Below are 25,902 nucleotides of genomic sequence, written 5' to 3' on the forward strand. Positions count from 1 at the left end.
GAATAATCTCTGTAAAGAGCCATTGGATGATGTGTTGTGGATTGGCGTTTTATTAATAAACTGTATTATAAAAACTGAACTTTTTCTTTCATGCCACTTTTGTTCGGACATAGTTTCCAGTAGCTAATCTTTCCAATTAAAACAAGCTGCTGATGCTCTAAAAATCTGGATTGAATTTTCTCTTTAAACTTTTCACCTAAAGCTGTTCTCTGAGGTCTTATCTGAAAGCTCCCAAAAAACAAAAACAAAAAATTTTTTGATAAAAATCCAAACAGCCGACCCTCAGAGTTAAATCTGGTCCCGTATGGTGTGAATTTGGTTCCATTATTCTTGCAAACTAAGAGTGTGTTCTGGAAATTGGAAAACACACAATTTGTAAAAAATAAAGTTTAAAAACAAAAAATCTATGCCATTCAGAAAATGAAACTTTGATCAAAAAAGGTTTTAAGAGTAACTTTCCGGTTTTCTCCGATTAAAAAAAATATATATATTTCATATTTACTTTTTTGAAAATGTTATTTTTCAAATTGCATAATTTTCACAGATCTGATATTTTCTAATGATATTTTTCCAAAATTTACCATCTCATTTTTTTATACATTTTATATATTTTTTCAATTGTAGTTTTTTAAATAGTTTTTATGGATTACATATTTTTTTATTTCTTTTTTTCAGATTGATTTTTTTTTTACAAAAGGCATTCTTTTGAAATTGTGTTTTACAGACCGCTCTTCACTTCAGTCCCAATATCAAAGCTCTTTTTTTGATGCACACAATAAAATAAAAATGTTGTTGCTAACGTCTGGCAGACAATAGAAATCAAAGGAAATCCCTCCCTAAGAAGTCAAAGGGAAGTGATCTGGAAAACACAGTTTGATAAGAATTTAATTTGTAAAACTCAATCTATTTAAAAAAAATTAATATATATGTTATTTTTTCTATGAAATAAAGAAAAAAAGTATATATAATCTTAAAAATATGAAACATTTTCACTTACCGGTGGTGAGTCTGACATAGTGGAAAAATTGTAACTTTTGAAAAGTAAGCTTGTATAAGTGATGCAAACAGCAACTTTTAAACAGAGCGTGGCCCAGGAGAAATGGGCTCGTGCATTTACTCGGACAGGTTTAATAACCGTAACTACTGGGAGCGGGTACAGGGTTGTGCATGTGCAGATGGCGGGTCTTTTAAAAAATTGTTGAAAATCCACCTGGTGCATAAGATGCTCTTGGCCGTACCACCAAGAGGTAGTCCTTTAGTGCAGAGTGAGGATAAAGAGCTTTTTTAATATATTTTCTGCACTAAATGCTCCCAAGCAGCTTCTCAATCAGAGCTACGATACGAGAAGCAAACTCTTCTGCATTCTCCAAGAAATCAAGCATTTTGTTGGGAATCCCTCATTCTGTATGAAATAATCCCTGAATACTGGCTCGACAAAAAAATAATAAAAAAAAATACACCGAAGACACCAAAACCTTTTTCAATCCAGAAAATGTACAGAAGATTACATTTTCTTTATTTTACTCATTTAATCTGTTAGCTTGACCTTATCTTTTAATGCCTATTTCTATCAGTAAGTGAAGTATATAAATTAATTTATGCTCATTCAGAAATAGCTCTTTTCTTATGGGAGGGAGATTCATGCATCTTTATAAGAAGTCCTCATTGGAAACAAATGAGTAAACAGATTAAACGCATGTATGCGTATATGTATGAGTTAATATCATGCAAAACAATCTTTCTGGAGATGCAGATAAAGAAATGACCGAGTCTTATTTAGTATCTCCCAAATAGAATCTGGTCTTTATTTCTTCTGAGGCATAATGTAGAGCGGATGTAGAATTGACCAATCAGAGGCCTCCTGTCTGCAGTCGCTTACAATTTTGAAGAGGTGCAGCAGTGTCTGTGGAAGGGGCGGGGACATATTTGCGATCACTGGGACACACACACAGATGACCTGGTTTCTGACTATATCTCCGACTATATAACTATTACTCTTTTCATAAAAATGTGGTTGATATACAGTTAGCTGAAACCAAAGCTAACAAATGTGGAGATAATTTTGATACAAAACATGCTTGTGTCCGCAATGCCAAATTTGTAACACATTTTGTGCTGATTTAAAGTATCTGTGTAATTTTCTTTTTAATTTGAAGCCTACATAACATTTTGTGCAAAACTTCATGTACTTGTAAATGTGTGCTCAAAAACAAATATGATTAAATTATGAATACAAAATATGCACACACATACATACAAACCATTATATTCATGAATACAAACCACATGAGACACATGTATGGAGTTAGAAAGGGGTCAAAATGTTTGTAAACTTATAAATCTTAGTTTTACGGAGCCCCTCTGATGAAATGGTCAAAAAAAAAATTTATTGTGGCCACGCAATAAGTATAACGTGCGCACGAAATACTTATTAATAATATTAATATCATTCCTGGACAACTAGGTAAGCAAATCGAGCACACCTTACCCAGTCGGTCTCCGCCAGTCACGTGACATTTGTTGCTAAGACGCCATTTTAGGTGGAAAAGGCGTAGTGTAAACAACCGCAGCATAGCTAAACGAAGGACTAAAGGCCCGTTTACATAGCAGCCTGTCCAAGATAAGTCATTACAGTTAACATAAGCCTGAAAAGATGGGCCGATTTATTGATATTATTATTAAGTATTTCGTGCGCACGTTAAACTTATTGAGTGGCCACGAAGTAGTATTTCGTGCGCACGAAATACTACTTCGTGGCCACAATTAAACATTTTTTTTGACCATGTCATCAGAGGGGCTCCGTATAGTTTAAACTGAAAAAAAAAAAAACATTTGAAACAGAAAAAATAGAAGTTGATATTTAATGTCAGATTTTTACCTTAAAATGTGAGAAACTAAAAAAGCAAACATAAAATAATAAGAATTGAATCTAAATTCAGTTGAGTATTTTTATCACACTTTTTCTTTTTATATTTCTTTTTTTCTTGCAGTTTTAGATTTTATATTATCAGATTCAAATCTCTTTCTATCAGTTTCTATTTCTTTTTAAAGTTTAAATTCTTTCTTCAATTTCAGGATTTTTTTTTTTCAAATCAGTTTTCTTTTTTCCATTCAGATTTTGTCCCCGATATGACAGGAGTGGGCGGGGAAACGTGATTGACAGCTTGCAGCAGCGCTGGAGAGATGCTGAAAAAGTGTAATTAAAATACTCAACTGAATTATGAGTTTTTTCAAGCTGAGGGGAAGAACTTAGATTCAATTCTTATTATTTTATGTTTGCTTTTTTAGTTCTTCAGATTATAGTAAAAATTGGACATGCAATGTACGCTTATATTTTTTCTGTTTTAACTTTTATCCTTTCAGTTTCAACTAAGATTTATAAGTTTACAAACATTTTGACCACTTTCTGACTCCATACTCACTAACAAACCGACAGCTACAAACAAATCAGGTCATGAGTGCAGAAAGTTTTTATTTGAGACATTTCATGCTTTCAGAGAGGCCCCAGATTCATGTCTACATGGTGCATTTAAATGCTGTGGGAAATGGGATATCTCAGCACTCCTTAGAAGACATAAATCTACTATTTCTTGTTTATTTACATGCATTTGTGAGTCTACAAATATAAAAGGAGAATGTGGGGTAGGTGAGAGAGGAGGCTTTTTTGTTTTTTTGTAGTATATACCTGAGGCTTCAGTGATTTAAAGAATAAGCTAGATCACTTTAATCAGGCAAACTTATTTTTAATAAAATGGAAAATTTTCTTTAAAGTTTTAACCATGGATTTAATGGTTTGTATGTATAGGATTTGATAATAAAGATAAAATATTCCTTATTTTTAACAGGGAGTTTGTGTAACTGCTGGATCTGATATAGCCTGATAAACCAGACTAAATGTGAGTTTAAATGTGTAATTTAGTCTGACCCCGATTAATGAGACATCGGAAGATTGTTGAAGAGAACAACTCGCTTTTTAAACCATGTCTGTGCCTATTGGCAAACGCTCTGACCAATGAGCGCAACAGAAAGATGGTGGGGGAGTGTAAACAAACAGCCTGTCGGTAAAACGGCGAATACGTCTTTCTTAAAAATGAATGAGCGTAGAGCCTCTTCCTGCTCACGTTTCAACGAAAACCTCAAGTCTAATCCTCCCAACACTGACTCCATAGCTGAGTCAAATCGGCATCAGAGCCAGCTGTCCTTCACACACGACAATGCTGAGAGAGGGCCGCTGCAGACGGACTGCTGTTAGCCTCGGAGTTCCGCTGGTCTGCTTTGGAAATCTTCTTTTTAATTACGCATTAAATCGGTAAATGGAACATATAGTGACTCTTTAAAGTATAATATTCTCGAATCAAATGATCTTAAAACTAGTGTTGCGCCAATGCCATTTTTTGGCCCCGATACCGCTACCCGATACCTGGCTGTGCAGTATCGGCCGATGCCGATACCATAATAATGTAAAATAATTGCCATCATGGCTTTGTCAAGCTGCTGCCTACCTTTGTGAAGCAGGAAAAAATCTAATACAAAGTACAGGTGCTGGTCATAAAATTAGAATATCATGAAAAAGTAGATTGATTTCAGTAATTCCATTTAAAAAGTGAAACTTGTATATTATATTCATACATTACATACAAACTCATATATTTCAGATGTTTATTTTGTTTAATTTTGATGATTACAAATGACAACAAATGAAAATCTCAAATTCATCATATCAGAAAATTAGAATATTGTGAAAAGGTTCAAAATTGATGGCCCCTGGTGCCACACTCTAATCAGCTAATTAACTCAAACCACCTGCAAAAGCCTTTAAATGGTCTTTCAGTCTAGTTCTATAGGCTACACAATCATGGGGAAGACTGCTGACTTGACAGTTGTCCAAAAGACGACCATCGACACCTTGCACAAGGAGGGCAAGACACAAAAGGTCATCGCTAAAGAGGCTGGCTGTTCACAGAGCTCAGTGTCCAAGCACATTAATAGAGAGGCGAAGGGAAGGAAAAGATGTGGTCGAAAAAAGTGTACAAGCAAGAGAGATAACCGCACCCTGGAGAGGATTGTGAAACAAAACCCATTCAAAAATGTGGGGGAGATTCACAAAGAGTGGACTGCAGCTGGAGTGAGTGCTTCAACAACCACCACACACAGACGTATGAAAGACATGGGTTTCTGCTGTCGCATTCCTTGTGTCAAGCCACTCTTGAACCACAGACAGCGTCAGAAGCGTCTTGCCTGGGCTAAAGAGAAACAGGACTGGACTGCTGGTGAGTGGTCCAAAGTCATGTTCTCTGATGAAAGTAAATTTTGCATTTCCTTTGGAAATCAAGGTCCCAGAGTCTGGAGGAAAAGAAGAGAGGCACTTCATCCACGTTGCTTGAAGTCCAGTGTAAAGTTTCCACAGTCAGTGATGGTTTGGGGTGCCATGTCATCTGCTGGTGTTGGTCCATTGTGTTTTCTGAGGTCCAGGGTCAACGCAGCCACATACCAGGAAGTTTTAGAGCACTTCATGCTTCCTGCAGCTGACCAACTTTTTGGAGATGCAGATTTCATTTTCCAACAGGACTTGGCACCTGCACACAGTGCCAAAGCTACCAGTACCTGGTTGAAGGACCATGGTATCCCTGTTCTTAATTGGCCAGCAAACTCTCCTGACCTTAACCCCATAGAAAATCTATGGGGTATTGTGAAGAAGAAGATGCAATACACCAGACCCAACAATTCAGAAGAGCTAAAAGCCACTATTAGAGCAACCTGGGCTATCATAACACCTGAGCAGTGCCACAGACTGATCGACTCCATGCCACGCCGCATTGCTGCAGTAATACAGGCCAAAGGAGGCCCAACTAAATACTGAGTGCTGTACATGCTCATACTTTTCATGTTCATACTTTTCAGTTGGCCAACATTTCTATAAATCCTTTGTTTTTATTGGTCTTCAGTAATATTCTAATTTTCTGATATGATGAATTTGAGATTTTCATTTGTTGTCATTTGTAATCATCAAAATTAAACAAAATAAACATCTGAAATATATGAGTTTGTATGTAATGTATGAATATAATATACAAGTTTCACTTTTTAAATGGAATTACTGAAATCAATCTACTTTTTCATGATATTCTAATTTTATGACCAGCACCTGTATATCAAGTAGAACTTTTTATTGCCTACCAGGAGTGGGTGACAATAGTTGAATAAACTTATGGCTCTCAAAATGGTATCGGTGCCCTATTTGTTGGTACTCGCCGATACAGATACCACCGTTTTACGGCAGTATCGGGGCCCCGTCCGATACTTGTATCGGTATCTGTGCAACACTACTTAAAACGCACTTTTATTGAACAACAGCAACAGAAAAGAGAACTTCTAACTTTCAGCGGAGTGTTGAAAGCTGCTGCTGCCGCAGTACATAATTACCGTTCAATAGTTGTTCCCATCTTCCTTGTTGCTTTCTCCAGTGTCGTGCAGCTTTGTTGTCATGCCTTCAAAACCTCGACCGCTTTGTATCCAGAGATTCAAAACATATCTCTGCATTGTGATTGGCCCGCAAGTTCTACGGCCTGGGGCATTGATTGAGGCTAGACCAATTGCAGGCAAAAATTATTTAGGCTGCTGGCGGGTGGAGCTACTGTAGTTTACTAGGCTAGATCTGATACACAAGACTTATGGAGGGATTTTTATTTTTTTTTTACATTGTTGAACTGTGAAGAACTTCTTGAAAATTAAGGTTTTTAAAGTAGTTATGCTGTTTTGCCTCAGATTTGATATTGATCATATTTCCTGATCTCTTCACTTCTGGTGGCAGGCTTTCCTGTGCAGTGAGGAGTGAAGAATTTATTTTTATTGGACCCCTGGGCTTGAATTGAAGACAATGTCCATCTATCCATTTTCCATCGCACTTATCCCTGCTGGGGTCACAAGGGGTGCTGGTGCCTCTCCAGCTGTCTACGGACGAGGGGCGGGGTTCACCCTATGTAGACAGGTCGCCCGTCCATCACGGGGAAACAAACAACCATTCACACACACTCACACCTAAGGAGAATTTAGAGAAGCCAGTTATCCTAACAGTCATGTTTTTGGACTGTGGGAGGAAGCCGGAGTACCCGGAGAGAACCCGCGCATGCTCAGGGAGAGCTTGCAAACTCCATGCAGAAAGACCTTGCGATGGGAATCAAACCCGAAACCTTCTTGCTGCAAGGCAGCAGTGCTACCCACTGAGTCAAGTAAATTCACCAAAGGCTGCCGTCTTCACCTGACTCTCCGCAAACTTCCTGACTGTTATTGGCGCCGCCATGTTGATTTGCTTGTTTCCCTCAAGAGAGTAGTAGTACCGTAGATCACCACTTGGAGGCGAGGAACCATGCTAGCGTGGAGTGTAACCCAAGCTCGGCACGGATTCGGTTTTCAGAGGGTAGTGTAAATGGGGATTACGGTTGTCAGCTGTGTTTTTCCTTTTTTGTATGTAGTAGCTGAAATATATATTTGACTTGTAACTGGATTTTTCTTTCTTAAAGTTGTAGGGAAACAGCCGTTTCAACCCTTGCATTTCCAAATTCTCCTGAGTGGCGCCCGACTCTACACGAGTGAATAAAGTGATTGATTGGTCGATTTATCAAGAGGGCAGGATTGTTGTTGCGGAAGGTTCACAACCAAGTATGGTTGTGGCCGGTTTGTCGGAAGCAGGAGAGTTTAGTGTCGGAGGTCGTGGATGAGTCTCGTCCGTCATAGTTTTTATTTAGAGGAGGAAAGCGGGGACGAAGATGTTGTGGAAGAGGACGCCAGGGCGGCAGAAGCTTGGTTTGGTGTAGAAGGCTTCCAGCCGTACATGTTTAGCTCTACGCCTGCTGAAGACACAGACGTCCATCCCCGTGAACACTGGGACGGAACTCAATGGGGAAGGATATTATTCTTATTTCAACCGTTGCGTAGATTAGCTACGCCATATGAATCAAGATGCTATGACAGAAAAAATTTGACAGATGACCATTGATATATGATTGGCACATATTTTGAATGGAAGCTGTGGGGAATGTATTCCATATGTGCAGAACGTTCCGTTTGACCATGATTTGAGCTCGATTCATTCGTAAATTTGTTGTTCTAACACAGCCAGTAGGGTGTGTGTTCATAAACGATACATGACTACATTCAGAAGTCAGAAAATAAAAAATGTAAACAATAAAAACTACCTGGCAGGAGAAAAAAAAAAAACTGTCCACATGAAGGATCGACAGACAAAGAGAAGTTGAAAGTCATCTTTTATTGCACAATAAAAGATCACACATACCATGTTCTGACTAGTCAGATTGGTCCACATGGGAATATAGAGCTATAGATACAAACAAGAGAAGGAGGAACCAAAAAGATTCAAACCCATCGAGTGATTTATCTGTTTCATTGGTGAAAGGTTTGCAGCGCCGGGTCGACCCGTTCTCCACATGTACGAGCTTCGTTCAACAATGTTTTCAGCAGTGAGGCGGCTGGATCAGTTCCTGATGAGTGTCCCCAGAACCTGCAAGATTGCAGTCCAAATCTCCATCTGACTGCAGTCTGCTGAGGTTCTGTCTGATGGGAGGCCTTCAGGCAGAACTCTGCTACAAACCAAACATGCACAAAACCTTCTGGAAACTTGGAATAAAAGAACATTCTGATGAGAAATTTTAGTTGGAAGAATAAAAGATCCAGATCCAAATCGGTGCCGTCGAATAAGCAGAACTTTTGTCCACCGACTGTTTAAGGCAAACTTTATTAGGATATTTTAACTTTACAGAGCAAACAGAGAGAGGCGGACATGTGAAGCTAAAGTGGACTTGGTTTCTTTAGATTTTCTCAATGTGAGATTTCCCAGATTCCATCCCTTTGTCGGCCAAAAGAAAGAAACGGGTCGGACTTCCCGTCCCGGTTCAGCACTTCAAACTGGGGGTCAGGAAAATGGACGTTTTAAAAATGAAACAAAGCGAGCAGCAGAGATGCTAGGACGGATAGGGATGCTCTCCGATGTAGGTACCAGTCATGCCACTGACGTTACGCTACATTATTGGCTGAACGTTGCCACATGATGTAAAACATTATGGTTGCCAAGACAACGATAATATCACGCAGCATCAGTGTGCCGAGTCGGGAGCATCTGTAGCGTTAGCGTGTCTAACGACCAATGAAGTTTTACCTGATCGATAACAAAACTGAAAAAACCTGTTTATATTGAGCAAAGTAACTGTTAGACCATGATATAACCTGTGTTCAGTAGCTAACAGGTTAGCCTTTTTTTAGCTTGTGTCACTACCCGATCCGTCCCCGAAAGCACAATCCGTCCTGCCTATGCCCTATTGGCTCAATTTTATTTTGTTAAAGACCTTGATGGCATTTTTTCCTCCCTTCAAATAGAAAACGTACCAAATATAATGTCTTAAAGGTTTATAATGTACTTCCTGAGAAAATAAATGCCTTAAAATCCTGTTTTATCATTTTCTGCCCGATCTGTGCCAGAAATGCGATGCTACGCTACTTCTGGTAGCTTACTTTTTCAACTTTGGATTTAAACATAAAGTCTTTTTTTTCGTTTTATATTTTCCTTTCGTGTTAACATTATGGTATATATGGCGTAATGTAAAGACAAAAAAACTAAAATGCAGATAAACATGATTTAATAATATTTTGCAGGACTGCTCTGAGCATGTCCCATGATGATGTCAGAGAAGCAGTTTAACGAAGAAAAACATAAAAAGCATCAAACTTGTCTCACAAAAGTCCTAAAATCTTTTTAAAGATGTGTATTAGCATTCTTTAGACAGTAAAGGATATAAATAAATAATTTCAGTACTGCAATTACATTATTTATGGACAACCGGACGTATATCTGTTTGCGCATGCGCAGGACGGTTCGCGTAGTGACAGCTCGGTCAGTTAGCCATATTAACTTACACTACTTTTAACTTTCTGTCAACAACAACCATTAGTTTTCTACAAGTGGAATAAGTTTTATTTGCCTAAAATCTTTACAAAACTCATTTTTTAAGATGTCCTCTTTGTCCTCCACTGCCCTCAGATCTTAATAAAAGAATAAAAATAAGCGGAGGCTTTTTTTTGGTCATTAGCAGAGCTCATTCTTAGAACGCATTACTTTCCTTCAAGACAGACAATGATTGTTTTTTTTTTTTTACTTTCGGCTACTTTAGATTGCCAATGAAATATAAAATAATAGCAAATATTGGTAATAATATGTTGAGTGTTCAAAAGAGATTTGATCAGGTGCAGGTGCAATACATTTTGTCCGACTGGAGTTGCCATATGATGATGACATAAGAAGGGACAGGACCCTAAGCAGATCTGGTACCTACACCGGCTTGGCTTCCTGTCGGCCATCTTGGGGCCTAAACATTTAAAAATATCCCAAACTGGAAGCTAAGTGCTGTGAAAACCAAGAACCCCCGCTGGAAATGTTCTCAATTCCAGTTCAGGAGGCGAAGGCAACAAAGAAATGGTTTACTGTCCATGTGAACCAAAATGCTTCTGCAGTTCAGATCCAGAGTAAAGAAAACAGCCAATCAGAGGTGAGACGACATGGAGAGACTAGAACTGTACAATAAATACATCATTTCAGATCAGCTCCACCCCTTCAGGTGACCCTGATGAAGAAACAGACGCCATTACAGAAGAACGTGGCGGCGCTGACAGGAAGTGATGCGCAGGATGCGCGGAGCTTCATCTTCGTTAAAGACTTTTCCACAGAAATTTAAACCAGACAGACAGCAATCAAACACCGAGCTAATCAAAGACCCGTTCAGTTCTTCTCTTGCTTTAAACAGACACCCACTGATTCCGCTTTGTTCCGGTTCTGGGCTTTGCTGATTCCTCCGTCCATCCTGGACGGGTTTCCCTACAGTCAGTGTTTGGTGTGGGGTAGTTCTGAGCAGTTAGCGTCCTACCTGCACTGAACTGATCTTAGAGGTTCTGATGGACCTAACAAGTCTGTAGATCAGGGGTCTTCAACTTTTCCAGGGAAAGGAACCCCAAACTGATGGTGAAACGGAGCGGGGACCCCCTAATTATATATATGGTATAAAATAGTGTTATATCAAACTGGTCCTATAGTCACTCTATTACAGATGGAGTAATGTAATGAAAGTAATGTCTCTCTGGGATTATTAAAGTATTTCTGATTCTGGTTGATGGGACAGGTGTTGTGAATGAAACGGTGTCCACAATATTGCAATGTTTTTCCCAGCTATCAAAATTTTATTGTATAGATGAAAAAGCAGGTGCTGTATATTTTTTCATCAGAAGGTATTGATGATTTAGTTATTCTGGTATCCATGTTGTTTGGGGTTAGAGGCAGTCCACGTGTTCCACTGTGACGGCCTCTACTACAGATATGGCGCTGCGTCGCACAGCAAAAGCACAGCTCTATGTGCCAGACTGGCGGTGCAGAGTAAGCCCATTTTCCCTCATTGTTTTGAGTAAATTGTTTTTTTTTTTTTTTTTATCAATATTAGGGGCTAAAAAAAAAATCACGACATATCGCCAAATCGATTTTTTCCCCAAACCCCAAGTAGATAAACAGAACCAAATCAGAAGCGTAGATGACAAGTGAATAGAGGTTGGAATCTTGAGGTTGTGAGTTTGAAACCCACTCCCACAGACAGACTGACTGCCCTAGACTTGCTAGCAGGGCTAAATGCTAACGCAACTGCAGAAATATACGCCTACTTCAACAGCCTGGTGGGCAACCTACAGGGACATATGACTACAACCATATAAGGAAGTTTGAATCGAGGAAGAACGATGGAGCAAGAGAGATGGACGGACGGACAGACAAGAGATAGAGAGGAAGAAGAGAGAAAAAAGACAGAAAGAAAGAAAGAGTTAAAAAAAAATGATGAAGCACGTTTATTTTAGTTCTTAACGATCAGCTGGATCAGTTTTTAGTTTTCGAGGATGATCCTTCATGGGAGCAAAGGTCTCTGCTGCTGGTAAGATACTGACGGTTCAGAACTACTTCACACCACCACACCTTCAAACCCAGTATCTGAACTGAAGGAAAACCAGCGATTGTTGGGCGCAGACCCTCATGTTAATTAACATAACCAGTAGCCACGACCTCATGAGGTGGCCGCGTTACCGTGGCAACAGGGGGCGAAATGTGCAAGTGAACATGCTTAGCCCAACGTCAGAGGCACTGATACGCAAACGTTTGTGCTTTAAGGGACAACCGATTGATTAGACGTAGCAGAACCTCCCCTCCCCCGGGCCGTGGAGACGGACCGAACGAACGCAACGACACCACCGGACCATGGAAATGTAACAGACTATAGATACGAAAGACACCAACCAAACATAAGGCCTTTAAATCTGAGGAAAAGGATGAAAGGGGGAGAAAAAAAACGACGTCTTATTTGGTGCAAGTTTGGCAAAAAATACAGAAAAAAAAAAAAATCTAGAATAAATTATATGGAGCCACAAAAAGTTGTGACAAGGCAACAATAATGGAGTTTTCTTTTCATCAATGAGATGTGAGCGGTCGGGATGAACCAGTAGAACGCGTGCGCATGCATGCACACATCCCGGACCTCCCCCCATAGCCCACACACCCTAACGGACCGAACCGACAGGTCCACACAGACGCTGTGCAAAAAATGGGTGAGAAATACAGAACGCCACTGTGATTCATACGGATCGGAGGCCTTTCTACCCCTCAGGGAAAACCAGAGACTCTCATCCTTTTTAATGTACAGTACAGCCCATCTGGGTCCACGCCTTCGGCGCAACCGCTGGACAGAGATACATGGAGCACTTTAAAAAAAGACAGCAATGTACAGCCAACGATTTACAGATGAAATATTACAAGAGTCAGTTTTCTTCCTTCCTTCCATAAAATCAGAACAGAACCGGAGCTCCGGGTCAGAATTCCAGTCGTTTTGCACTTTTCCCAACGAGTTCAGGAGAAACACTCAAACGCAGCATCATGTAGCTGCTGTTTGCAGAGCAGAAAACATCCAACCACTGCCTCCTGCTGCCCCCTGGTGGCTGGACTCAGCTCCTGATTGGACTGGACCGCTTCAAGCCGGATCCAGAACAAATCCCCTTGATTGTTCTTTGCTTTTGGTGAAACGTGAAGCGGCAGGAGAGGGTTGGGCTCCGATCTGCCTTTCATGCACGTCAAGCCTGCATCAGGGAGATGCAGTCAGAACCGATCCGATTAGAACCTGGAAACGGGCTTTGGCTGCCAGGCCACCGGTCCCCTATAAAACGTAGTGGGAACCTCGCCGCCCATGTCTCCTGTTTTGGGTTTCAGCGCCAGCCGAATATGGGAGAGATGGCGGCTTTAGTATTACAGAGTCCGGAGGAGGCGACGGAGGGAGGTCAGGAGAGGCTCCGTCTCCCTCAGAACTCCGTTCCTCCTCCTGTTCTCAGACTGGATGCAGAATGGGGGGTGGGGGTGGGGTGATGAGAGTCTTTACATGGACGCTGACTGACAGACTCGGCACAGACTTTACACGCTGCTCAGCGGAGGAGGAGGAGGGAGGGGGGGCCTCCCCTCTCCTACGCCGTCTCTTGCTCCGGGTTCATCTCCTCTGATCCGTCCTCCTTCTCCCCCGCCGTATCTTTTTCACTGTGGTTATAAGAGTTTGGTTCGGGGGGTTCCGAAGAACCTGCCTCCTGGTTCTCCTCGCTTGTAGCTGCGCTCGGCTCTGAGGCTGAGGTAGAGGGGAGGAAGGCGTCGGCGGCCCTTGCCCCGCCGCTTTCACCAACTGTACTTTCTCTCTCCTCTGCGTCTCCCTCCCCCTCCTTCCCTTTCTCCCTCTCCCCTTCCTCCCGAACCCGGTTCCTCCTCCTCCTGGGACTGCCTGGAGAGCTGTCGGCTGCGGCGCCCGGCGGCACAGCGGGCAGCGTCATGATGCCGCCGTGAGGGAGGAACATGTGCGGGTACAGCAGCCCGTGGGACATGCCTGGGATCAGGAAGGGGTTAAAGGTGTGATGACTGCCGGCGGCGCCGCCCAGGTGGACCCTGCTGGTGGAGGTAACAGCGTCGCCCCCCGCCGGCCTCTCGGCACCCTCCGTCACCGCTTTTTCCTTGTCGCCACCCAGCGCCGAGGAAGAGCTGCTCTCTCCGTCTGCGGCGGTGCTGGAGGACGGGCTGGCCGCGTCGGAGGCCACGGTCGTCGTTGTTACGGAAGTGGAGGAGGAGGGGGAGGAAGCGGAGTGTGGTGGAGCGTGCGCCATCATGGTGCCAACGCTGAACAGAGCGTGCTGAGGGATGGCAGCGCCATGCGGGATGCCGTGCAGCATCATGGGTAACATGCTCAGACCGTTCTTCACGTCTTCGGCCGACGATCCGCCGCTTCCTGCTGACACGGCAGCAGGGAACCCGTGTGGGAACCCCGCCGCCATGATCCCGGAGATGGGGATGCCAGGTATGGCGCCGCGAAGGTTCTGCAGGGTCACAATGGAGTCCATGCTTCCAATCAGCCCGCCGTTCATGTAGAGGGGGGCGCTGAGGGTGGCGGACGAGGAATCCGACACAGAGAGGAGGGGCCTCGGCATCTCGCTGCGTGGCCGGCGCCCGCGGCGCCGCGAGCCTGGATCCCTGTTGACCGGTTCCGTCAGAATGCGAGAGAACTTCCCCTCAGGAAGGAAACCCTGGAGCAGCAGAGGAACAACATGAGAGGAGCCACAGTAACTGAGAGCTCTGGAAGCAAAGATGGAGACTCACAGAGTGTTTGACCACCTCGGCCCAGTCCGGCGCCACAAAGTACTCAGAGTTTGCATCGAGCCACCTGGACAGCTCCTTAATGGCCGGCGCCATGGCGCCACCAAGCTGCAGAAGGAGACAAACAGTTTTTTTTGCTGGCCAAATTGGGGCTTTAAAATGTCTAAAACATCTCAAAATTATTAGATTTAAAATTCCACCTGACATGTCTGACTCTGCCGGAGTAATGCAACTACACGGATTCATTTTTAGCCACACCCCCTAATTTGGCCACTTGTGGCTCTGTGCCAAAAATCACATTTCCGCCTAGAACACTGCTCACTTAAACCTTTGTGGAACCAACACGCTTCAGCTTATTCAGTACAAATTTGATCGACTTGTTGTCAAGATGTGGATCTATAAAGTCTGAGGTTCATCCAGATTTTCAAATGGGGTTCTTCAGTGTTAGAAAATATCGTCGAGGCTAAATATTTTTTAATTTTTTCTTTTTTTAATCACCTATAAATCAGAAATTGTAACAGTGGTGGAACTATGGGGCGGCTACTTGGGCTACAGCCCCGGATATTTCCCTAAGAGCCCCGGATCTCGCTTCTGAGCTGATCTGAGTAAAATGTGCAGTACTGGAATTCACCAGAGAGTGGCAGCATGCGCAGGAAAGCAGCCTGTAGCATTCCTATGCAGAAGGAGAAGTCACCGCTAGCTGTTGCTAAACAGACTGATTTCCCAGGTATGTGGAGCTCTGACTGACTTCCAGACGCTCCTTTTCCCGGTGTTCCCAATGGGAAATTCCATTGGGACCAAGTAGCACTAAATTGGTGACTAAGAAACCACACTGTCAAGGAACGCCATGGACAGAGGAAACATGCAAGAGGAGGAGAGTTTAGTGTCGGAGGTCGTGGATGAGTCTCCTCCGTCATCCATTTTTTATTTAGAGGAGGAAAGCGGGGATGAAGATGTCGTGGAAGAGGACGCCAGGGCGGCAGAAGCTTGGTTTGGTGTAGAAGGCTTCCAGCCGTACATGATTGAGCCCTTGCCTCGCAACGCTGCCAGTTCTGTTAGCTCTACGCCTGCTGAAGACACAGACGTCCATCCCCGTGAACACTGGGACGGAGCTCAATGGGAAAGGAAATGATTCTTATTTCAACCGTTGCGTATATTACTGCGACAAGATGCTATGATCGAAAAAATTTGATTGACAGATGACCGTTGATATATGATTGGCTGAATTTAGGTGTTCAGGCTGACAGATAACTAACTGACCTGATTAAGATAACGACAGTATTTCGACTTTAAGGGGTTAATTTTGGATGAACCGGTGTTCTGTCAGTTGAGTATACCCGGTCAGACCGGCATACCCAGTCAATACCTGTTTATCCCTTTAGTCATGTACAAAATTAAACTAATTAAACTAAATTAATTACTTTAACTTTTGGTGTTTTTTGAAGCGTATGGTGATCTGACCTTAAATTTCTACAAGACTAAATGGATACACGCCCATCGAGGTAGTTTAAAGTATTTTTCGTAAAAAACTGAAGGGATAAATGCAAATCTGAAGTCTTGACCATGTGTATTAACTATATATTAACAGCAGCTCTCCATAGATCTTAGAGGGTTTAGAAAGCCGAGCTAAAGATAGAGTTTAGCTTCTCTCAATCAACCCAAGTTGATGCTAGTTTTGTTGTTTTACTGTTTTTAAATAGTTTTACAGTTTCTATCCGTTCAGCACCTTGTTTGAAGCGCTTCATAAATAAATGGCTTATTAATAAAAGACATGAGAGTGTGCTCTTGGCGTGCTGATGGCGGTGCCTACCCTACGCCCCGTGCCGCGGTGGACCACGGGGACCCTCTCCTCCCCCGTCAGGGTGTTGATGTCCAGCTTGGTGGGGTCTTTGCAGCGATGTCGCCTCTGTTTGGGACGCTCCACGAAGCCTTGCAGAAGACTCGCTCCAGACTGAACGAGACAAAATCACAGAAACGTAAAGATTCAGACCGATAAAAAAAAAACATTTTTCTCCATTTTCAGATCTGTGGTGAAAGTGATGGAGGCGAAGAGCTGAAGGAACAGAAAGACGTACGTGAGCGAAGGCTGGAAGATCCATGCTGTAGCCCGGATTCTGACGCAGCCACTCCATCAGGCCCTTACTGGCCGCCTCCCTGTCGATGGCCGCCAATTCTGGCTGGGAGGGGGTGTGGGTAGGGGTTGGGGTAGAGGAGGGGGTGGGGGGGCCGGCGGGCCGCTCTGATGGAGACGGCGACGGCGAGGAGGTGGAGGAGGAGACGGAGGAGTGGCTGATGGCCTCCACCCGAGCCTGCAGACGGAGACATAGTTAGAGGAATGTTCCTGCTCGCCCCCCTCCCTCCTTCCCTCCGGCTGAACGTTTCGCTGATCCCTCCCCCCTCCACCAACCTGGGTCTCGGGGAGCTGCAGCCCTCGGCTCTTGGCGAACTCGGAGTACAGAGCCTCCACGTTCCTCCTCCTCCCTCTCCTCCTCCTCAGCGAATCGTCTCCCCTCAGGCTCCCGTTGACTATCTGCCCCGTGACCGGGTGGATGAGTCCTGCCTGCAGGATCCCGGACATGTCGATCCCCACGGGGCCGGGCAGAGGGGCGGTGATGGGGGGCAGCTTGTGACCGCTTCCTGCCGCGGCGTTATGGTGGCCGACTTCGTTGGTAGGGGCGCCGACCTCTCCAGAGTGCTTGGTCAGATCGATGGCCGCTTCCTGCCACCCGTTTAGCATGGCGCCGGTCCGATGGGAGGCGGGAGCCACCACCGGCACCTTCTCTTCCCCGGAGCTGCCGCTGTGGCTCGGCGACGCAGATTTCCCCGCCAGAATCTTGGCGGCCGCGGCGGCGGCGGCTTCATAGTCGAAAGACCTGCGGCCTCCTGCTCGCTTGAGCTCGGGGAGGAACGGAGGAGCAACCAGCCTCTCCTGCAAGAGAGGCAAGGAGGTGAGGCGCCAAGCTCCGCGCCCGCATGCGCCGCCCCTCGGCACGTACTGTCAGGGTCGACAGGGTGGGCGAGACAGGGATGGGAGAGAGACGATGGCTTTGGTTAAACACACATACGGACCGAGACACAAAGAGGGGCTGATGCCGGGGATCCAGACCGGCTGCAGGGCTGGACTTCACATACAGCCTAAAGCAGACCATAACCAGAGGTTACCAGATTCTATCAGGGGTTACCAGAGGTCGCTCTGTCCAATCAGGGCAGAAGAGACAACAATAACTGATGAAGGTCCAAACTGATTCAAATCACTTCAGTTTTTATCAAAATCACTGGATTATTTAGTTACTTTGACTTTTTTTTCTCCATAGCCTGATCTACTTAGAAGAACATAAAATGATGATAAATAACAGGAGGAAGAATCAGAGGAACTAAAACCCAGAAAAGCCCAACCTAACCTCACTTTGTTCACATACAGTAGCAGCCATTCATGATGGCCCTTCCCACTTCCCTCCAACTTCCCTCCAAATCTCCTCTTGCATATTTTTATTTTTCACTGACTCCACCCTTTTACTGAATTTCATCATTCTCTTTCCTCCCACTCTCAATCTCTAATGTTCTGCTCTCTTTGCTTTTTTCTCATAGTAACTTCATCTGGTCTGTTCCTGTTTGGCTGTGACTCCATCCTGGAGAGAAATATCAGCTGTGCTGCTGCCATCAACACCTTTGTATTTAGATGTTGGAGATCGGCCTGTTTTCCAGTGTAGTCCTGTTTCTCTGACTGTGACTAACTGGATGTGCTCTCTTCATCCTCTGACATGTGAAGGACCGCTGGCTCTGATGGTGATTTGTGTTTATTTGACTGTGTTAATTATTATTTCCCGATTAAATGAAAAAAGTAAGAATTTATTATCATCCAGAGAATATTAATAACAGGAGGTGAAATGCAGCTCCAGACGAGCCAAGCGTGTGGTGATGTCATCAGTGCGCTTCTGTTCAAATTAACCCAGATTTATGCTGCGTGCTCCCGTTTCCCAGAGTCAACACTTTCCTGTGTTCCTCTCAAGAACATACTTGGCGAGGAAACTAGTTCTATTTCATCCCTACTGACCGCCAGAGGGCGGTGCTGAAAGCACTGAATGTTCCCTTCGGGCATGCGCAGTTCGAGTAATTATACCAACAGAGTCACACCTGTGACTCACTCAGAAGCTATATAGCCTTGTGTCATCCTTTGCTCTGCTCCTTTTTTCTTCTCGCAAGCGGTTCGCTAACTTCCCCGTTGTCTGAAGCCCGTCTCTTGACCGGAGTTGCGCTTATTCTCCGCCCTCCCAGGGCTGCAACGGGTCGATTCTGAGGATTACGGAAGGTAAGTGAGTTGTTTGCTGGTGATGGTAGCGTCCGCGCCCCCTCTCCCGGCTCACGACTTTAGCTTTTTACCTACAGCTTCGTGCTGTTTTGTTTCGAACTGGTGACGGCAGCGTTTTCGCCCCTACTCCCAGTGTGAATAACTTCACTGCCGAAGTTATATACGGCTAACGTAGTTGGCTTCTTTAGTTTGTTGGCGTTATACCTGGTGACGGCAGCGGTTTTCGCCCCCTCTCCCAGTATATTCCCTACTTTTGCATCCTTTTTTCCTCTCCCAACCAAGTGTGGTCTACTTCGTTTGCCGAAGTTGGAGACGGCTAACGTTGTTAGCCTTTTTTGGTTTGTTTGCAGCCTTCTTCATCGGTCTGCTTAGTTATAAATGGTGACGGCAGCGTTTTCGCCCCCTCTCCCAATATCAACCTTTTTTGCAGCCTTTTCGTTGGTCTGCTCTCTTAATTGGTGACGGCAGCGTTGTTCGCTCCTACTCCCAACTTAAGTTGTCCATACAGCTAACGTTGTTAGCTTTTTTGGTTTATTGGTTTTATACCTGGTGACGGTAGCGGTTCTCGCCCCCTCTCCCAGTATCGGCTGCCTTGTGTCCGCAGCCTCTCGTTTTATCCGCTATAATTGGTGACGGCAGCGTTGTTCGCTCCTACTCCCAACTTAAGTTTCCATACAGCTAACGTTGTTAGCTTTTTTGGTTTATTGGTTTTATACCTGGTGATGGTAGCGGTTCTCGCCCCCTCTCCCAGTATCGGCTGCCTTGTGCTCGCAGCCTCTTTTGTTTTCACTGCTGTAATTGGTGACGGCTGCGTTTGCGCCCCCTCTCCCGATTTTCGATAACTTTCTGTTCTTTAAGCCTTGTCGGCCTTCGACATGGATGGCTCTCACAGCTGCATGGATTGTGGGGCTGCCCTGCAGGCAGAGGATGGCCACGACCTGTGCCCTACCTGCCTTGGACATGAGCACCTTTTGGAGGCGCTGTCTGAGAACCCCTGTATGAACTGCAGCTTTATGCCCCATGCAGTGAGGGTGGGCCGGTTGGCCCAGTTGTGCCCCCAGGAGGGCTCGGACCTTCCGCCCTCTGGGCAGGTGGTTCCCCCCAAGCGTTCTAAGCGCCGTGGTGGGACCACAGCATCTGTGCCCCTCCCCCGGAGGAAGCGGGCCAAACCTGACCAGGGCCTGTCCACAAGGGTGGAGCAGTTGTTAGCAGAGCTGGCAGAGATGAAGTCCTTGTTGCAGACACGGCAATCTGATCCCTCGCTCCGAGTGGTTGGGCTCTCTTCCCCACCAATGCCCGAGCTGGTTGTAGAGGATGACGTTATCTCTCTGGCTGCTTCCGCTTCTCATTTTAGAGATGAGGAGGAGGCAGGGTCCTCTCAAGCCTCTGAGGCTGGTTCATTTTCATCTCAGAGTGCGGTTGGAGAGGCCGGTGACGGTTCCATGCGGGAGGTCATGTCTATGGCCCTGAAGCAGCTGCAGCTGGAACTCCCACGAGGAGAGGCATCCAGCTCTGGCAGTGCTTTTTTCAGACGTGGAAGGGCGCCTACTCCTTTTTCTGTACCTCCATCAGAGGAGTACCTGAAGGAGGAGAGACGCTGTCGCGTCTCTCCTCGGATGGTCGTGTATTAGCTGCCATGCATGAGTCAGTGAAGGCCGGCCTGGACCGTATGCCAGCAATTGAACCAGCTGTTGCTTCACTGATTGTGTCACCAGATGAAGCCCTGCGTCCTGATGTCCGGTGCCCGCGGACTCAATGTCGGGTTACAGATGACCTCCTCTGTAAGGCGTACAATGCAGGAGCGCGTGCTGGCCGCCTTGGCAATTCCCTGGCGCACCTCATGTTTGCCCTGTCTGCATCTGTTCAGGACACTGGTGGTGCAAGTGCGGCGATTGGTTATAGTGACGCAGCGCTGCAGGCCTTCGCGCTGATGACCAGAGAGCTTGGACGGGTCATGTCTTTCCTTGTCCAAGCTCGTAGACAGGTCTGGTTGGCACAATCTCCTCTGACTGAAGCATGCCGTAGGACCCTCAGGGGTGTCCCGGTTGTACCAGGGGAGCTGTTTGGATCAGCTGCCTTGGAGGCGCTGGAACGGACTGCTCAGGCACGTCAGACTAGCCAGCAGCTTTCTGGCCTTCGCAGGAGCATACCTGCCTTTCCCCAGCGTTCGGGCCGCCCTGCCACTACCCCCAGCGTTCAGCCACGACCTCAGACTGGTGGCAGACCTGTTGGTTCCTATCCCCATGATGTGCGGCAGAGACCGAGGAGGGACTTTCGTGAGCCAGTCTGCCGCCCTGTTAGACAGACCCGGGCCTCAAATCCTGGACGCCCTCCCCCCAGAGCCCCCAGGGGCCGTGGGGATAGAAGATGATGCCGCCGGGCCAGCCGTCGGACATTTTTCCCATCAGCAGCTGAATTTCTGGGCTGCTCATGCCGTAGATCCATGGGTGGTTGCCACCTTAACCAATGGCTACAGGCTCCAGTTCCGACGGCGGCCCCCCCTCTCACACCGGGTCAAGATGACTGTCATCACAGACCCGGTGAAATCTCAGGGACTAGACCAGGAGCTTCCGCCCTCCTGGGCAAGGGGGCAATCGAGTCTGTAGATCCTCTGTGGCAACCCAGAGGCTACTACTCCACATACTTCCTTGTGGCCAAGAAGACCGGCGGTTTTCGCCCCATTTTAGATCTAAGGGGACTGAATCGGTACCTGAAGGTCCTTCCCTTCCACATGCTCACCATAACAGAGGTCCTTCAGACCATTGTGGCGGGAGATTGGTTTACATCAGTAGATCTGACAGATGCCTACTTTCACGTGCCTATTGCGGCAGAACATCGCCGTTTTCTCAGGTTTGCCTATCGGGGGCGCCATTGGCAATTCCGGGTGCTCCCATTCGGGCTCTCCCTTTCCCCGAGGGTGTTTACTCGATGCGTGAAAGCAGCCCTCTCTCCTCTACAGGCCTCCGGAGTCAGGATTCTGCCATACCTGGACGATTGGCTTCTTTGTGCTCCCTCTCAGGTAGCTGCCTCTCGGGATACGTCCCAGCTTCTACTTCATGTGTCACTATTAGGCCTCAAAGTCAACTTGGCAAAGAGTTGTCTTGTTCCATCTCAGACAACCACCTTTCTTGGGATGCATCTGGACTCTGCTACCATGATGGCCCGTCCATCTGTTCACAGGGTGGACGACATATTCCAGCTTGTCCGTCGATTCAGACTGGGCAGGGAGTTTCCCTACATCATCTTCCTGCGAATGCTGGGCAAACTGACATCAGTCACTCGTGTCGTGCCCTTAGGGCTGCTCCTTCTGCGTCCTTTGCAGCGATGGCTCAACAGCTTTCGCCTAGACGCCAGGCTGCACAGGCATCGCAGGCTAATGGTGACCAGGAGCTGCCTCCATGCCCTACCTCCTTGGCGAGACGGGACCCTTTTGTCCAGTGGTGTTCCAATGGGGCTAGTAGTGTGTCGAAGGGAGGTGGTCACCACGGATGCCAGCCTCATGGGCTGGGGTGCCGTGTGGCAACACAGAGCTATTCGGGGTCTCTGGGACCCAAGGGAGCGCACCGAACACATAAATGTGCTGGAGCTGCGGGCTGTGCACATGGCCCTCAGGTGCCTTCTGCCCCACCTAGAGGGAAGGCACGTGCTGATTCGGACAGACAACACCTCTGTTGTTTATCATATAAACCACCAAGGTGGCACCAGGTCAGCACGTCTCTTGAAGGTGTCGAGGGATCTCCTGGAATGGGCGTTTCCCCGTCTGTGTACCCTGCGCGCAGCGTATCTGCCAGGACGGCAGAACCAGGTTGCGGACTCTCTATCCCGCCAGGCACCTGCTCCGGGAGAGTGGTCTCTTCACCGCGACGTAGTGCGCATAATCTGGAACCTCTTTGGGCAGGCAGAGGTAGATCTGTTCGCCACAGAGGAGTCGACCCATTGCCCACTATGGTATTCCCTAACCGGGATGGCGGGCGCACTGGGCCAGGATGCACTGGCTCATCCATGGCCGCAGGTTCTCCTGTATGCCTTTCCACCCCTCTCACTGATTTGGCCGACTCTACGGAGGGTTCTCGAGCAGGGCCACAGAGTGTTGCTGGTAGCTCCGTTCTGGCCAGCGCGGCCGTGGTTCCCGCTGCTTTGGAGTCTGTGTCACGGTACTCCATGGCGTCTTCCAGCAAGGAGGGATCTGCTGTCTCAGTTGGGGGGACAGATATGGCACCCCAACCCTCAATGTCTCCAGCTGTGGGCATGGCCCTTGGGAGGCTGACTGGGTGTTCAGACACCGTGAGACACACCGTATTGAGTGCTAGGGCTTCCTCCACTCGGCTGCATGATGCTAACAGATGGTGCCTCTTTTCTCAGTGGTGCTCTGCCCACAATGAGAACCCAGTTTCCTGCTCGGTGCCCACTATTTTGGAGTTCCTCCAGTCTCTCCTTGATAAGGGCCGCTCTCCTTCGACCCTTAAAGTGTATGTTGCAGCAATTTCATGTCTTCACCGAACTGTTGACAACCGTACAGTGGGGCGCCATGAACTGGTTTCACTTTTTCTGCGTGGTGCTCGTAGGTTGTGCCAGCGGCCAGCCCCACGAGCCCAAGATTGGGATCTGCCGTTCTCACAGCTCTGTGCCACCCTCCATTCGAGCCTTTGGCACAGGCAGAACTCAAGTGGCTTTCCTGCAAGACTGCTTTCCTGATGGCTATCGTCTCAGCTAAGAGGGTCAGCGAGCTGCATGCTCTTTCTGTCAGCCCTAGGTGTATCAGGTGGAATCCAGATGGCTCTGGTGTTACCCTGTGGCCTAATACTGCGTTTGTGCCTAAGGTGTTCTCTCCTTTTCACCGTAACCGGCCATTGCGGCTGGCTCGGTTTCAGCCTAAATCTGGTACAACTGAGAATGAGTCTGAGTTGTTGTGCCCAGTAAGAGCGTTGGAGGCATACATTGCAGCCACCGCCAATCTGAGACGCTCGGACCAGCTTTTCCTATGCTATGGGGGTCCAAGGTTAGGCTGTCCTCTTTCTAAACAGCGTCTGTCCCATTGGATTGTGAGTGTCATCTGCCACGCCTACGCTGCAGGTCACTGCTCCCTGCCAGTCGGTGTGAGAGCACATTCCACCAGGAGCGTCACCGGTTCCTGGGCTGCTTTGAGAGGGGTTCCGCTGGAAGCTATATGTGCTGCTGCTTCATGGGCTTCCCCAACCACCTTCACCAGGTTCTACAGTGTCAATGTGGCTGCCCCTCATCCCCTGGGTCAGGTCCTTTTACAAGGTTCTGCTGGGCCTCCTCTGTGAGGTATGTGCTCAGGATTCCTTGTGACATCGTTGGCATTAGTCATTCAGTGCTTTCAGCACCGCCCTCTGGCGGTCAGTAGGGATGAAATAGAACGAAAGTTACGTATGTAACTACGGTTCTATGAATCCCGGATGACCGCCAGAGCTTCTCTGTCACTCAGAATCCTTGCTTTTGCGAGAAGATTCTGTAGGAGCAGAGCAAAGGATGACACCAGGCTATATAGCTTCTGAGTGGTCATCCGGTGTCACAGGTGTGACTCTGTTGGTATAATTACTCGAACTGCGCATGCCCGAAGGGAACATTCAGTGCTTTCAGCACCGCCCTCTGGCGGTCATCCGGGATTCATAGAACCGTAGTTACATACGTAACTTTCGTTTTTTATTCTTGAGAATTGAGAAACGGGTTAGGTTTAAATAAAACCAGGAATAAGTTGACTTTTTTAGAGAGGAGCAGCCAATCAGAGGTCAGGGTTTCTATGGAAACAGCTCTAGTCCTGCCCTCTGAGTTTAATAGATGAAGTTGACAGTTCAATGTTTCCTGATGAGTCTGCAGAGCAGACACCTGAAAAAAAAAATACAGATTGAAGTAATAAAAAGTTTATTTCTTTAGAAAAATTACTATTATCATTTAATATCATAATTTAAAACCTGTATTGAATTATTTAGCTGCATCAGCTGCTGTTATTCAGTATTTTCTGTTATTGTGGACCTCTGGTTCTGAGCGTTCAGAGCTGAAATCTGGTGGTTTTTCTCTTCAGCACATCTGGGACACAAATAAAAAACTGGACACAGCTGGTGGGAACCATGGTATGAGAGACAGATACACACAGACGGGCAGAAAGAAGAAGAAGAAATCAGTTTGTACCTTGGGTAGTCTGGTGAGAGGCGGAGGGACGGGGAAGCCCAGCCCCGGTCCGCCCTGCTGGACCCGAGCCTGGCCCGCCAGGTAACCAGTTCGCTGATGGTGGTGCTGGGCTAAGCTGTTAGCCAGGCAGGAGTTAGCTGGGGAGTCGTACTGCTCACTGGATGAAGGCCACTTCCCCTTCAGGATGGCGTGGCAGATGCTGTCCAGGCGGTTGATGATGACTCTGTCCTACGGGGGGGAGGGAGACAAGCAAAGGGTTAAACTCATCTGAGTGACGTTGCCTCCACCTTCTTCAAAGCTACAAATCCGTTTGGATGACAATATTTTCTGCAGAAATGTTTTGACTCCACTTCCTGAACTAAACCATGGAGAATGTTGGTGAAGATTCTCAGTCATCCAGGTCATAGTCGTTCCAAAAAGAGTCTGGCTTTTCCACTTTAAAAGTACTGAAAACTAAACACAGATCAGGTTTGAATGTGGAGAATGACATGCGTGTTTCTCTGACAGACAACAAGCCCAGACTGGACAAACTGTAGAATCCATCAGGCCCACTGCTCCCATTAGCATGGAATGTCTATGTATCTCTCATGTAGCCTACATTTGTTGTTAGGCCTGCATTATATACAATGTCTGCATGTTTAATTTGGGACAAACTTAAGATTAATTTTAAATAAAGTTCTTTCTCTTTAAAATCTTCGAACCATCAAAATGACGGCCTTGGTAGTTC

At 46.4% G+C, this 25,902-nt stretch overlaps 1 protein-coding gene across 6 annotated transcripts in view; it reads right to left on the bottom strand.

Annotated features, from left to right (window-relative positions):
• Nucleotides 1–12,513: 12,513 nt before the first annotated feature.
• The window catches only part of chd6 (chromodomain helicase DNA binding protein 6), a 109,020-nt gene continuing 95,631 nt past the window's right edge, over nucleotides 12,514–25,902 (bottom strand). For 5 of the 6 annotated variants that reach the window (XM_038297540.1, XM_038297539.1, XM_038297538.1 and 2 more), the window contains exons 40-45: nucleotides 25,176–25,403; nucleotides 17,121–17,708; nucleotides 16,789–17,022; nucleotides 16,524–16,664; nucleotides 14,717–14,821; nucleotides 12,514–14,643 (exon numbers count right to left, since the gene is read on the bottom strand). In XM_038297540.1, the coding sequence (XP_038153468.1) occupies nucleotides 13,546–14,643; nucleotides 14,717–14,821; nucleotides 16,524–16,664; nucleotides 16,789–17,022; nucleotides 17,121–17,708; nucleotides 25,176–25,403 (2,394 nt within the window). In that variant the 3' untranslated portion in view covers nucleotides 12,514–13,545. The remainder of the gene's footprint in view (nucleotides 14,644–14,716; nucleotides 14,822–16,523; nucleotides 16,665–16,788; nucleotides 17,023–17,120; nucleotides 17,709–25,175; nucleotides 25,404–25,902) is intronic. The other variant, XM_038297541.1, reaches the window with a different exon arrangement.

Source organism: Cyprinodon tularosa, unplaced genomic scaffold (genome assembly GCF_016077235.1).
Source record: "Cyprinodon tularosa strain WSP-4 unplaced genomic scaffold, ASM1607723v1 ctg390, whole genome shotgun sequence".
In the NCBI taxonomy this organism is placed as follows: Eukaryota; Metazoa; Chordata; class Actinopteri; order Cyprinodontiformes; family Cyprinodontidae; genus Cyprinodon; species Cyprinodon tularosa.